We start from the raw sequence: 14,202 nt of genomic DNA on the forward strand, positions 1-14,202 counted from the left end.
CCTCTCTCTCTGCCTGCCTCCCTGCCTACTTGTGATCTCTGTCTGTCAAATAAATAAATGAGATCTATCTGTCTATCTATATATGTGTGTGTGTATATATACATATATATATATATATATATAAAATATACTATAACAAAGCTGACCAAAACGAACAAACAGAACAACATAAAACAGTAGTTTCGGACTCCCAAGAACTTGCACTTCTAACAATTCCTATCAAATTCCCAGATGATGCTGATGTTGCTGTTCCTGGGAACTCACTTGGAGACCCCCTGTCTAGAGACACTGGCTAGAATAAGGGGTCTAGAATAAGCTGAGATCATCCTAATTCTTGCCCATTCTGTGCCACCACCTAGCGTTGCTCTTCAAGAGAAGAGACACTCCAGAAAACACCACAGCTTCTCATACCTCCTGGCACACATCCTGAGGGCCTGGGACTTTCAGAATGAACTAGGGGTCCTTTGGGAGTAAATTAAAGCACCTCAGATTCAGAAGCAAATTCGACCTGTCAACATGTCCCATTCTTGCAACTCAGCCTGACATTCTTAACATACCAGGACACCTGCCCTGTAACACAGCTCACACCCACAGGCTGTTGCTCATACTGTTCCTTTGTCCTAAAAGACCTTTCCCTGACCTCAACTGCTGAAGCTGCACTTACTCTAAGCCCAGCCCAAAATGGTATTTTCCCCACAAAACCATATGGAATACTTCCTTTCCTACATTCCAACACTGACATTCATGTGTTTTTTGTTTTTTTTTTTTAAGATTTTATTTATTTGTCAGAGACAGAAAGAGAGAAATTGAGAGGACAGACGGGGAGTGGCAGGCTGAGGGAGAAGCAGACTCCCTGCTGAACAAGAAGCCTGATGCGGGACTCGATCCCAGGAGCCTGGGATCATGACCTGAGCCACCCAGATGCCTCATGTGTTCCTTCATTATAATGCTTATATCTAGTTCCACCTGTGTATCTTAATAAATGTCTATAGAGAATCAACCCAATTTCTTTCTTTTTTTTTTTTTATTTATTTGACAGAGAGAGATCACAAGTAGGCAGAGAGGCAGTCAGAGAGAGGAGGAAGCAAACTCCCTGCTGAGCAGAGAACCCGATGCGGGGCTCGATCCCAGGACCCTGAGATCATGACCCGAGCCTCGAAGGCAGAGGCTTAACCCACTGAGCCACTCAGGCGCTCCGAGAATCAAACCAATTTCTAACTGAAGAAATTATTAACAGTAGGGGTACCTAGGAAACAAAGGCATTTAGAGATGCCACTCATAGTTTTTTTGTTAGTCCTTTTTCTCTGAGAGTTTCTCTCTCTCCTTCTGTGATAATAAGCCTGAATTAGTCCTTGTAGGGCTGGTTGGGCCAACTCTACCCACTGGCCCTAGGGGTGGGCTCAGGACTTAGGTTTGACCAATCTGAGTCTTTTCTCCTCCAAACCCCAGCTCTGGGCTCATGATGGAAACATTACCCAACCCAAACCAACCAGGTGTCTTGTCAGTGTTCTTGCCAGAACCACAGGCAGAGAAGTTTACACCTTTAATTACATATAATTAAAGACGTAAGCATAGTAGATAAGGAAAATTATTACACAATACTCACAATGACCCAGGCCACTGTGTGGTGATCCTTACAGCACCCAAAAATAACATGAGAGAAAGGCACAAAGGAAACATTAAAGACAACTTAGATGGGGCGCCTGGGTGGCTCAGTGGGTTAAGCCTCTGCCTTCGGCTCAGGTCATGATCTCGGGGTCCTGGGATCGAGCCCTGCATTGGGCTTTCTGTTCGGCGGGAAGCCTGCTTCCTCCTCTCTCTCTGCCTGCCTCTCTGCCTACTTGTGATCTCTCTCTGTGTTAAATAAATAAATAAAATCTTAAAAAAAAAAAAAGACAATTTAGAAATCTGGTCAATCACTGAAGACTGAAGACCCTGGCTTATGCTGGATTAGCTAAGAGGCCACCTTTGTTCCAAACATAGAAGGTAAAGGGCACAACCTTTAGACCTTCTCCAAGCTTTAGCACCAATGGATAAAGCTTACTCAAGGGTTAGAAGAGAATGATGTCCAAAAGAACAAATATCAGAAACCAGCAAAAGGGAAATGGAGGCAAGAGATGTGCACGTGTCCACGAGATGAACGCCAATGGGCTTCAGAGGACTCTGTAGGAAGTGTGCCCCAGCAGCTGGCAACATGAGCTCCCACCAAAGTGAGAGGACAAGGGATATATCCGACCTTCAGGAGGTGATTCTCAGGGAAGGAGCTGCACAGGGACCTGCTCACCTGCGTGATTATGCGCTCCCCATCCTTATAGACCTTCTCTCCTATTACATCCACAATCTTCATTCGTTCTGACACCTGAAACAATGGACATACCCATAAACTACAAGGAAAAGACCTCAATTGAAAATCACAATATCTAAACACCACAGAAATGGGTTAGAATAATCCAATATGAAAATTTAATAGTTTTAAATCTTAAATCTCCATAAACAGACTCTTATTCAAATACACTTTACCTCTAGTGATTTAAGGAGGGGCACAGACTCAATAAATGATTCAAACATCCTTCTCTTTTTTGCATTGTTTTTCACTATGATTCTTCTAAAAGTCACACGGTCCTACAAGAAAGAACATGAAAATTCTGGTAAATGCCTTTGTAAGAAAACATCTATGGTTTAATTAACTGGATGACAGCAAAAATTAGAGGACTATGGAATGTACTGGGCCAAATGAGTGTTTAATGACATTTTAATCTGAGTCACCACTGGAAGAGAAAGACTGGTAGCCTGTGTCAGACAGATGCCCACTGTGTAATTGCTCGCTATCCAGTATTCCACGAGTGCCACCTATGGGTCATGAACAGAATACAAAATACAAAACTCCCAAACACTTGCAAGCTCACGGTCACTGTTCAATGTGAAAAGATGCATCTTTGAAAAAAAGAAAGAAAACAATCAAAGGGCTCTTGCCCTCAACAGGGAGACAATACAAAATATATGGGAATAAAAAATCTACAGACAGCATATGAAATGTCCTAGGTGAACAATTAAGACAAGAAGAGTAAGTGCCACAAGAATTCTGAGGAGGGAGGGAGAGAGATCACAGTAGGCTGGAGTGATCAAGGATATTTTTGTTGCAAAAATATAAATTTTGGTGGGCCGCCTGGGTGGCTCAGTTGATTAAGCATCCAACTCTTAATCTCAGCTCAGGTCTTGATCTCAGGGTCATGAGTTCAAGCCCTAAGAAAACAAACAAACAAATATTATATATATAAATTATATATAAACATATACATTTTTTAAATTTTAATATAGTTTTTAAAAAATATAAATTTGCAGGGACCTGAAGGAGGGGGAGAATTTAAGTTAATGGAAAGAGAGGGAAAGAAACTCAAGGTGGAAGGTGGGAATGTGAAAGGTCCCTTGACCCCAGCAAGCCATGAATTCAGATCAGGAGAGAGCTGACCACAGCTACAGTGAGGCTCCTCTCAAACATGTGTACATATGTGTGGAGAGGGACACACAGCCAGGAGAATGTTAATTGCTTAGTTTTAGGTTTCTTGTATATAAGTTAATTGTACGTTTTGTCCACCTCAGGCTGTCAGGAGTGGAAAGATGTTTTGTTTTGTTTTTTCCTTTGAAAGCACATAATGAAATGCTCAAGGCTGGCTGAATGAAACATAGCACAGTAAGGACATGTTTAACAATAAATTTGCTATTTTATTATTCTCTGTGATGGGGTGGTGGTGGGGTAGAGAAATCACATAGAAGACCAGTGAGTTAAGTTGTCCGAATGGGTTTCACTGGCTCATATTCCATTACTTCCAGAGTCCCCAACCCCTAGCCCATACCATGTTTCATCTACCTTACAAGAAAAGTCACTTAACTACATACCATACTCCTACCATGAGCTACGGCAGACTCCAGCCCTCTGTCTAAACTGCTGGACAGATCATCTGCTCTTCAGCACATTTCTTCTCCATTTGTCTGCTTGAAAAGAGCCATTTGATCTCTGCTTGCTCTAACGGGCTGCATGATTTACCTCCAATTTTTTAAAGTCCAAGGTTAGGGATATATCTTTTTAAATCTTACTGTTATGCTTTGGAATATTATTCCATTATCCTTAGAATTCAATTTCTACATGTTCTCTGGGCCAATTTAGGCATGAGTGCTATGGAAAGAGGACAATCAAGAGTGAGAAAACGGGAATTATAAAGTTCTCTTCCTTCTATTTGAGTAGGCACTGTCAAAAAATATTTTAAAAATCCCCTTACAGTGTCACAAAGATTGCTACAAATGCAACAGCAAACTATTTCTAGCCGACGAGAAAACAACTGGTATCTCTCAAAGTGACTTATTCATTCACGTTCCAACCCCTTCTGTGCACACTTCCGCCCTACCCAGAGCTCTCACGCTGTGCGCGGCCAGCTGTGGAGGGCATGCAAGAGCTCCAGACACTAACCTGGCTTTCAGGGAGCTTCCAGTGGAGCTATGAAGAGGAAACTCCCACTGTGAGAGAATGGCTCCCTCAGGCAGCACGTGTTCAGAGTCCAGCATGCAGCCCGAAGTTCAAAAGAAAAAAGGGATACTACGCTTTCCTGCGATTGCAAGTGTTTCCTCAGACAGTTTCTATTGATTTTCACTTTCGCAAGAGAGAATGGGAGCAGAGACTGAGTGTAATGGTCATGGTGGCGTCGGCCCCCAGGAAGAGGAGGAATGTAGAATCCAACTGGAGAAACTCAAGTGACAACTCCAAGTCCTCCCTACTTTGGCCTCCGAAGGCATTTCCAAGGCCTTGGAAGGTACAAGAAGTCAGGCTGAGGAGGACCCTCCAGGAGTTACTGTCCTGGATGTGGTACTAAAGCTTCTGAGAGGGTCTGGGCTACAAAGCACATGAACAAAGCAGGAAAAAGCAGAGGTCAGAAGGGCGTCTTGACAGGATGCTTAAGACAGTAGGGAAAGGAAGAAAAGACTGCAAAGGATAGGGTTAGGAAGCAGAAATACAAGGCAGGGATCTCAGGAGAGGAGCCTTCTGGAAGAGAATGGCGATAAGCAGTACCGTAACCATAGAGAGCACATGTCTTCATTTTGTAAGCCCCTACCCCTCACCAGACCCCGAGGGAGCTACCTCTTATGTCTATTGAATTCTCATACCCCAACTATGGGGCAGATGGCTTTACAGTCCAATTTGTTAAAAAAAAATTCTATTGTGACCGCCTCTTTGACTTAAAGACTTTTTTTAAAAAAGATTTTATTTATTTATTTGACAGACAGAGATCACAAGTAGGCAGAGAAGCCGGCAGAGAGAGAGAGGAGGAAGCAGGCTCCCTGCTAAGCAGAGAACCCTACGCAGGGATCGATCCCAGGACCCTGGGATCATGATCTGAGCTGAAGGCAGAGGCTTTTTTTTTTTTTTTCTTTACGAAATACTAATATCTTTATTCTGGCATAAAGCAGTATTTTATACATTAACTCAATTTTACAGAAAAAGCATTTTATGTACAATTGTAAAGAAACTGTTGCACAGATAGCTCCAATGTAAAAATGGATCGTATTTTAAAAGTTCATTGAGTTTGATATATTGGAAAATATTTTCTTTGTAGAAAATAGTAAAAACCACACTTCCCAGGCTAGCCTAACAAGCCCATTAAAATCAAGTAATAGTGGGATTATAGATTTATAAGTATGGTGTGGATTCCAGGATCCAGGAGAAAGTTCAGCTTCACTTAATGAAACATCCATGTATTCTTTGTATGAAGTGAAATTCTCATGAATCTTCCCCTTACTCTCGATTTCTGCCTGAATATTTTTCTGTAGGCTAATCCATAATCCACATCAAGGTTTTAACTGCTCCTTCCTAAAAGACAGGTACCATACCTTATCTGCTTGATAAGGTATCCATTCCTATCCAAACTGAAATATTTTGGTTGTTATTAAAATATGCTCAGTACTTGAGCAAAACCAGAATCTAATAAATTATCATCTACACAGCATGTGAGTGGTCAGTCATCAACTTCTCCTGAATCCCTGTGGCTTGATAGGAAGCCATGAGGAGTGGGAGGAGAAAGTGGTAAAATGGACAAGTTGATCAAGAAAATAAAGCCAAGAGAATTTCTGAAAACAGAGAAACATCCCAGGACTGAGGGACAGAATTGAAGTACCGAGTAAGGACACACCACCTCAAGCATCAGAGCGCTGAGCTGGCTATTGAATGCCTTACTGCAAAGGTCACACAGAGTTAGGTTAAAAAAAACCCGATCCAGTGAGAGAAACCAGGGCTTAAAAAGATTTCAATTGTTCAAATGTAATCAAATGAAAACAGAACCAGCCATGTACTTTAACTTCTCCTATCAGCTTATTCCCTGAGATTCTCAGTACAGAATTTCTAGGAATTAAGGCAAGAAAACAATGCCATTGTTGAGCTCCTGCACTGTGCAGAAGTTTGGAGGAAGTAATATTTGAGAACTTGGAGTTACATGGCAAGGGGCTGTATTAAGTTCTTCAGTTCCCTCAAAGCAACAACTTAAAATAACCATATAGAGATTGTCATAAAAGGAAGTCTCCAAGCAGCTAAAACCTTTCAATGGAATAGCAGTCTTACAGAAACAGGTCCTACACAGTGGTTATAGGAACTAGGCCTGAAGGCAGAGGTTTTAACGCACTGAGCCACCCAGGCATCCCTGACTTAAAGATTCTTTAGAAATGTGCTACTTAATTTCCAAGTGTTTGGAGATTTTCCTATTACCTCTCTGTTACTGATTTCTGGATTTATTCCATTGTGGTTAGAGAACACACTGTCTGATTGCAATTCTTTTAAATTTGTTAAGCTTTATTTTATATGCCAGGATGGGGTCTATCTTGGTGAATGTTCCATGGGCTTGAAAAGAGTGGGTACTCTACTGTGGTATGGAGTGTTCTACAAATTTCAGTTAGATCTGTTTGGCTGACGGTGTTGTTAAGTTCTTCTTATATCCTTCCTGATTTTCTAATTGTTCCACCAACTCTTGAGAGATGAGTGTTAAAGTCCACAACTGTAACTGTGGATTTGTCTACTTTGTTTCAGTTCTAACCGTTTTTCCCATATTCTGAAGCTCTGTTGTTTGCCGTATACGTACTGAAGGCTGCTATATCTTCTTGGTAGATTAACCCTTTCACTATTATGTAATGTTCCTCTTCGTCCCTGGTAACTTTTTTTGCTATGAAATCTATCTTATCTGATATTAATATAATTAGTCCTGCTTTCTTCTGGTTAATGTTTGCATGGCATATATATAATTCTATCTTTTTCCTTTCAACCTACTTATGTTATTATGTTTGAGTGAGTTTCGTGCAGACCAGAATAGAGTTGGATCATCTAAACAAATCCATGTGACTTGTTACTGTCATTTAGTTGGTATAATTAGATCATTATATTTACAGTAATTATTCATATAGGAGGACTTAAGTCTACCACTTTACTATATGTTTTCTGCTGTTCCTCCTGTTTTTTGTTCCTCCATTTCATTCTCCTGTATTCTTATGGGAATAAACTTTTTAGAATTTTGATTTATAGAGCTTTTGAATATATCCCTTTGTACAGATCATTTTAGTGGTTGCTCTAGGTATTATATTTATATATGTAACTTATCATGATCTACTGATGTCAACATTTTAGTAGCTGGAATAAAATGTAAAGCTTTACTTCCTTTTGGGCTCCTCTACTAAAGTCCCCACTTTAGACTATAACTGTCTTAAATATTTCCTCTATATACATTGAAAACCACATCAGACAATAATTTTGCTTTAAGCATGTAATACAATTTAGAAAACTCAAGACAATAGTCTTTTATATCTCCTCATAGCTTACTTTTTCTGTTGTTCTTTCTCCATTTTTCACGTTCCAAATTTCCTTATTTTATCACTTCTTTTCTGAAGAACTTCCTTTTGCCATTTTTACTGTTACCAGTAGGCCTTCTGGTAACAAAGTTTTCTTTGATCTGAGAATATCTTCATCCCTGCAGAATACCTGCAGGATATTCTCACTAGGTATAGAATTCTGAGCTGATAGTTCTTTTTTTTTTTTTTTCCCAACATTGAAAAATGCTGTACCACTTCTTTCTGGCCTCCATGGCCGGGAAATCTGGTATCATTCAAACTGTTGTTTCCTTAGAGGTAACGCATTTTTTTTCTCTCTAGTGGCTTTCAAAACTTCTCCTGTCTAGTTTTCAGAAGTTTGATTATGTGTCTTGGCATAGACTTCTTTGTGTTTATACAATTTGGAGTTCACTCAGCTTTTTTAATCTGTAGATTATCTTTCACCAAAACTGGGAAGTTTTCAACTATTATTTCTTGAAGAATCTTTTAGTTCTATACTCTTTCTCCTTTCCTTCTGGAAGTCTACTGATATGAAATATTAAAAAAATAATAATTTTTAAAAATGAAATATATCTTTTGTTATTATCTCACACACTCTTCACTTCACTTCAGTCTGTTTTCTTTCTGTTGTCCAGACTGGGTAATTTCTATTGTTTTACCTTCAAGTTCACAGATTTTTTTTTTTTTTCCCTCTCTCACAGTCATTCTGCTATTGAGCCCATTCAGTGAGTTTTTATTTTGGTTATTACATTTTCTAATTCTAAAATTTCCCAATTGGATCTTCTTTCTGTCTTCTATTTCTTCATTGAGAACTTCTATTTTTTCTTCATTTTTTTTCAAGTATGTCCATAATTGCTTGTTGATGGCTTATGTTATTGGGTATATGGTAATTGTTTTAAACCGTTGTCAGTTAATTGTAATATCTGTGTCATCTCGGTATTGGCATCTGTTGATGGTCTTTTCTCACTCAGGTTGAGAATTTCCTTGTTCTCTGTATAACAAGTGATTTTCTTTCTTTCTTTTTTAAAAGATTTTATTTATTTATTTGAGAGAGAGCAAGCAAGAGAGAGCATGAGTGGGGGACAGGGAGGGCAGAAGAAGGACAAGGAGAAGTCGGCTCCCACTGAGCAGGAAGCCTGATAAGGGGGGCTCGATCCCAGGGCCCCGGGATGATGACCTAAGCTAAAGGCAGCCCTTAACCAACTGAGCCACCCAGGTGCCCCAACAAGTGGTTTGGGGTATAATGTGAAATTATGTATCCAATTTAATCTTCTTTTGCAGGCACTCTATTAGGTATAGTGTGCATGAACATGTGGTAGTGAATGTTCAGCTCCTCTCTGGACCCCACTGACATAACCCTGGCAGGGAAAGTGGAGTGCCAACTAGTGACACTACATAGCATCTCATTTTGCCTCTTTGCTGCTGGGTGAGGCCGTGAATTCAGCTTGCTGCTAGCCCCAGTGACACTGTGGGGAGGAAGAAGCAGTTTTTCTTTTGGTATTTGGCTGGAATAGGGTGATATAATCTGTTTTGCTAGGCTGCCCTTTTCCCGGTCCTTTAGCTAAAGGGGTCAGGGTTTTCTTGGGTTTGTTTTTGTTTGTAATTGGTTGGTGGACCTAGGTTGTAGGCTTTTCCAGAATGCCATCTGGGTCTCACTCCCTTGTCCTTTAAGTCACCAAGATCCCTAGCCACTCCACCTTCTCCTGTCCATCCTCCGGGGTCTTCCTAAGTTTATTTGTTGTATAATACCTGGACTTTTTTAGTTTTAAAAGAGAAAACTAGGGGTGCCTGGGTGGCTCGGTGGGTTAAAGCCTCTGCCTTCAGCACAGGTCATGATCGCAGAGTCCTGGGATCAAGCCCTGCACCTGCCTCTCTGCTCAGCAGGGAGCCTGCTTCTTCCTCTCTCTCTCTGCCTGCCTCTCTGCCTACTTGTGATCTCTGTCTGTCAAATAAATAAATAAAATCTTTTTAAAAAATTAAAAAATAATAATAAAAGAGAAAACTACTGAGGAATGGGGCTATTTCATCTTGACCTGGACCAGGAGTTGTCATCAATACATTTTTTTTTTAGTTGGCTCCATGCCCAAGGTGGAGCTCAAACTTAAAACCATGAGATCAAGAGTCAAATGCTCTACTGACTGAGCCAGTCAGGTGCCCTGCCATCAATACATTTTAAAACCGGGTTTATTTTCCCCCATTACTTATTGATCTATGATCTATCCTTGAGGTTTTTGGGTAGTTTTTTTTTTTTTTCTGTTTTTTGAGAGACTGAGAGATAGATGGAAAGTGAGCAAACATGTAGGTGGGGGTTGGGAGGGCAGAGGAAGAGGGAAAGAGAGAGCCTTAAGCAAGGTGTGGAGCCTGACCTCACAGCTCTGAGATCATGACCTGAGCCAAAATCAAGAGCTGGACGGTCAACCAACTGAGCCACCCAGGTGCTCCATCCTTCAGTTTTTCAATCACTAGGTCCCCAAGTGCGTGATCTATTCTAAAGCCATTCTATCACTCATTTTGCAAGACATTCTTAGTTCTACATCAATATACCACAAGAAAGTGCTCTATTATGTTTTTAGAGTATGATTTCATTTGAGGAACTATACTGATAATGCTATGGTATACATTTAATTCTGCTTGTAAAGTAAATGGAAACAAATTATCACAGATGTTAGTATCTTAAAAGTGAAATCTGGAATTTGTACAAGAGGATAATTATTTTATTTAGAAGGAAGATCATTATAGATTCTGAAAGCTTGATGCAAAAGGAAGCAACGTGGACCACAGATAACAGAGGAAAGAGATCACAGCAGTGCTGTGCCATCCATAGGCACTCTAGGAAAGTTCTCTTTCCCGGAATATGGCCATCAGCCTTTCTAGTCATCTAAACCTACTGGATATTGGCATGGAACAATGCACAAGTGGATGGCTGGCTAAAGAGAAAAGTTAGTTCTGGGACAGCTAGAGATGGCAAACACTGTTTGCATAGCTTTCCATGATAATTATTTTTCTAGGCTGCCTCTTGTATAGAGAATTATCCCCTTTGTCTCTACCTGTCTGATAAAAACATACACAGAAAGCATAATAAGAACCAACATGACTGCAAGGTCATAAGACCCAGTCTTTTCCCTGTAATTTGGAGTAAATGGTTTGTTGACAAATCATTTTAGAGAAATGGAAAAACACACTGGTACAGGACGGTTCACAATGTCCTTCAGAGAACTGGCTATATAGTGTGAACCAACAGCCCAAGGACAGAAAACCCCAAAGTAAGGGGAATTAATACCATGCCACACAAGGGGAATCATTTCTCTAACTCACCAGTCCCCAAAGGGAGCCTTCCGAAGTGGCGACAATAGTAGCAGCTCTCGGGGTGTTGTACATCAGAGCAAGTTCTCCAAAACTGCCATGGTTGTCATACTGACCGACAGAGCGAGTTTGATTATCTTTTGTTACTAAAATATCATAGGTTCCCCTGGAAGTGTAACAACAAATAACTTCATTTATTATTTCTAATAACAAATTTTAGACCTGGCAGGTGGTTCAGAAATAGAAGGTACATATGATATAAAACAGGCAACTTCCAAAAGATTTTTGCTGGTATAGAGAAATTTAAGAGATTTTGCATTTTGACTTTGTATTCTGTGACCTTGCTAAACTCACATATCAGTTCTAACAGCTTTTTTGTAGCTTGGTATTTTCTAGGGAGGATCATGTCATCAGCAAACAAAGATAATCTCAGTTTTTCTTTTGCAATCTATATGCCCTCCCTCTTCCTGCCTCCTTTTTCTTCTCCTTTTTTCACTGCATTATTGCACTGGCCAGGACCTACAGTACAATACTGAATAGAAGTAATGACAGCAAATATCCCTGTCTTGTTCTTGATTTTAAGGGGAAAACGGTCGATCTTTCACCATTAACTATGATGTTAGCCATAGGTTTTTAAAAAAAAATCCTTTAATCTGATTGGTGAAAAACCACATCTATTCCTAGTTTACTGGGAGTTTTTACATTGAAAAGGTGTTTAATTTTGTCAAATGTTTTTCCTGAAGGGATTCAAATGACTGTATGGGTCTTCTTTTGTAGTTTGTTGAAAACTAGGATAGAGATAAAATAAAGAAACCAAAAGGTACAATATTCTACCTATTAACTGGTAATGACTGCTAAAGAATAATATTCAGAACTGACAACATTTAGAGAAACAGGCACTCTCAATAATCACTGAGGCAAACTTAAATACATCAATGTTTCTGCAAGATAATTAACAAAATATAACAAATTCCTCGGGATGCCTGGGTGGCTCAGTGGGTTAAAGCCTCTGCCTTCGGCTCAGGTCATAATCCCAGGGTCTTGGGATTGAGCCCCACATCGGGCTCTCTGCTCTGCAGGGAGCCTGCTTCCCACCACCCCACCCCGCTGCCTACTTGTGATCTCTGTCTGTCAAATAAATAAATAAAATCTTAAAAAAAAAAAAATTCCTCAAAGAGACCCTTTACCAGTGATGCTATTTCTAGGCATTCTATAGGAGGTAATCTGGTGAGGGTGGTTCCTTTCAGGTCTGAGAGGGGGTCAGAAGGAGCCCCCAAGACAACAGTAACGGCTCAAGAACTTACGACACACTAAGGCCAGCAGGTCAAACCCACATATTTCATGTCTCCCAACATGGCTTACACCTGGAACAGAGCTAAGGCAGTGTATTCATGTGTAAAATTAGGCTGGGACTGAAAGATCCAGATGACAATATAGCAAAATGGCTTCCTGAACACTGGCAAATAATTATAAAGCACATCTTGCCTACTTGTAAAGGAGAATCTTTTTTTTTTTTTTTTAAGATTTTATTTATTTATTTGACAGAGATCCCAAGTAGGCAGAGAGGCAGGCAGAGAGAAGAAGGGAAGCAGGCTCTCTGCTGAGCAGAGAGCCCTATGTGGGGCTCGATCCCAGGACCCTGGGATCATGACCTGAGCTAAAGGCAGAGGCTTTAACCCACTGAGCCACCCAGGTGCTCCTTGAAATTTTTTTATTAAGAGAAGTTCTTGGGTGCCTGGGTGGCTCAGTTAAGCACCCAACTCTTTTTTCCCCTTTTAAAACTTATTTTTATTTAAATTCAATTAATTAACATATAATGTATTATGGTTTCAGAGGTAGAGGTCAGTGATTCATCAGTCTTATATAATACCCAGTGCTCAATACATCACATGCCCTCCCTTAATGTCCATCACCCAGTTACCCCATTCCCCCAACGCCCTTCCCTTCCAGCAACCCTGTTTGATTCCTGTGATTAAGAGTCTCTTATGTTTTATCTCCCTCTCTGATTTTGTCTTGTTTTATTTTTTTCCTCTCTTCCCCTATGATCCTCTGTTTATTAAATTTCACATACGAGTGAGGAGAGGGACAAGCTTTAAGAAGCTTGCACACCTGGTCCTAAGCCCTCTCTGGGCTGAACAAAGCACAGGTTGAGGTACATGCCCTGCATTATGAATCTCATTAAGGGCAGCCACACATCTGCAAAGCTCCATCTCCTACCGTTCTATGACGTAGAAGTTATCTCCATCATCTCCTTGGTCGATGACATGCTCATCAGCTTTGACTGTCCTTTCAAACATGGCATCAAGGACTTGAGACAGTTGTTCCTGTGGGTATACACACGAAGAGAGAAGATGGCTTTGACATTTGCTGGGGAAAAAATGACTATGCTTATCTCTGTCTGCGATTACATAGTGGAAGTACATGTATCAGACTGTTCTCCATATTCAAGCAAAATCCCTAAATTAGTTGTTGGAAACAAACGTTTTCCTCTGGCCATTCAGCTTTGTACCCCCATGAACACAGCACAGTTGCTGAGTTTTTTTGAGGCAGTAGTGCTTTAAACAACATTCCATAATCTATGCAAAAATAGGCATCTAAGTCATGGTGTGCCTCCTCCCAGTCGCACCCACATGACTGTCAGGTGTGCCTTGATGGCTCCGCTGTGTCATCTGTAAAGCCATGTGATGTCACCTTCCTACAGGTGTTGATCTTAACAGGATCATCAAATCTAAAGGGCAGGGACGAGAAGTTACCTCACAGAGAGGCACAACTGCTCTGACTAGCCATGCGCATCACTGAACCTCTCTGAGCCCCTATTAATTCATACTTTAAAAAGCATTTAATAGTTCCTAGCTCATTAATTTTTATGACTAAAAAAGAAAAATCTAAGGGAAGTATCACACAAGGGGACTCAAAAACTGACATTAATGGACAGCTACTACTGCTTCAAACATGTATATACACAACACATACAATTACTTACTTATCACTACCTGCTCTAACAGGAAGGTAACTAACTGTACTGGTAAGTACAGTGAAAAC

At 40.4% G+C, this 14,202-nt stretch overlaps 1 protein-coding gene across 3 annotated transcripts in view; it reads right to left on the reverse strand.

Moving 5' to 3' along the window:
- LOC111143823 (protein kinase cAMP-dependent type II regulatory subunit alpha) overlaps positions 1-14,202 on the reverse strand; it is a 122,106-nt gene that overhangs the window by 18,870 nt on the left and 89,034 nt on the right. For all 3 annotated transcript variants that reach the window (XM_022497743.1, XM_022497742.1, XM_022497741.1), the window contains 2 exons: positions 2,521-2,622; positions 2,285-2,359 (listed from right to left, as the gene is read on the reverse strand). In XM_022497743.1, coding sequence (XP_022353451.1) covers positions 2,285-2,359; positions 2,521-2,622 — 177 coding nt within the window. The remainder of the gene's footprint in view (positions 1-2,284; positions 2,360-2,520; positions 2,623-14,202) is intronic.

This window comes from Enhydra lutris, unplaced genomic scaffold, assembly GCF_002288905.1.
Source record: "Enhydra lutris kenyoni isolate GAN:26980312 unplaced genomic scaffold, ASM228890v2 scaffoldscaffold10, whole genome shotgun sequence".
Lineage (NCBI taxonomy): Eukaryota > Metazoa > Chordata > Mammalia > Carnivora > Mustelidae > Enhydra > Enhydra lutris.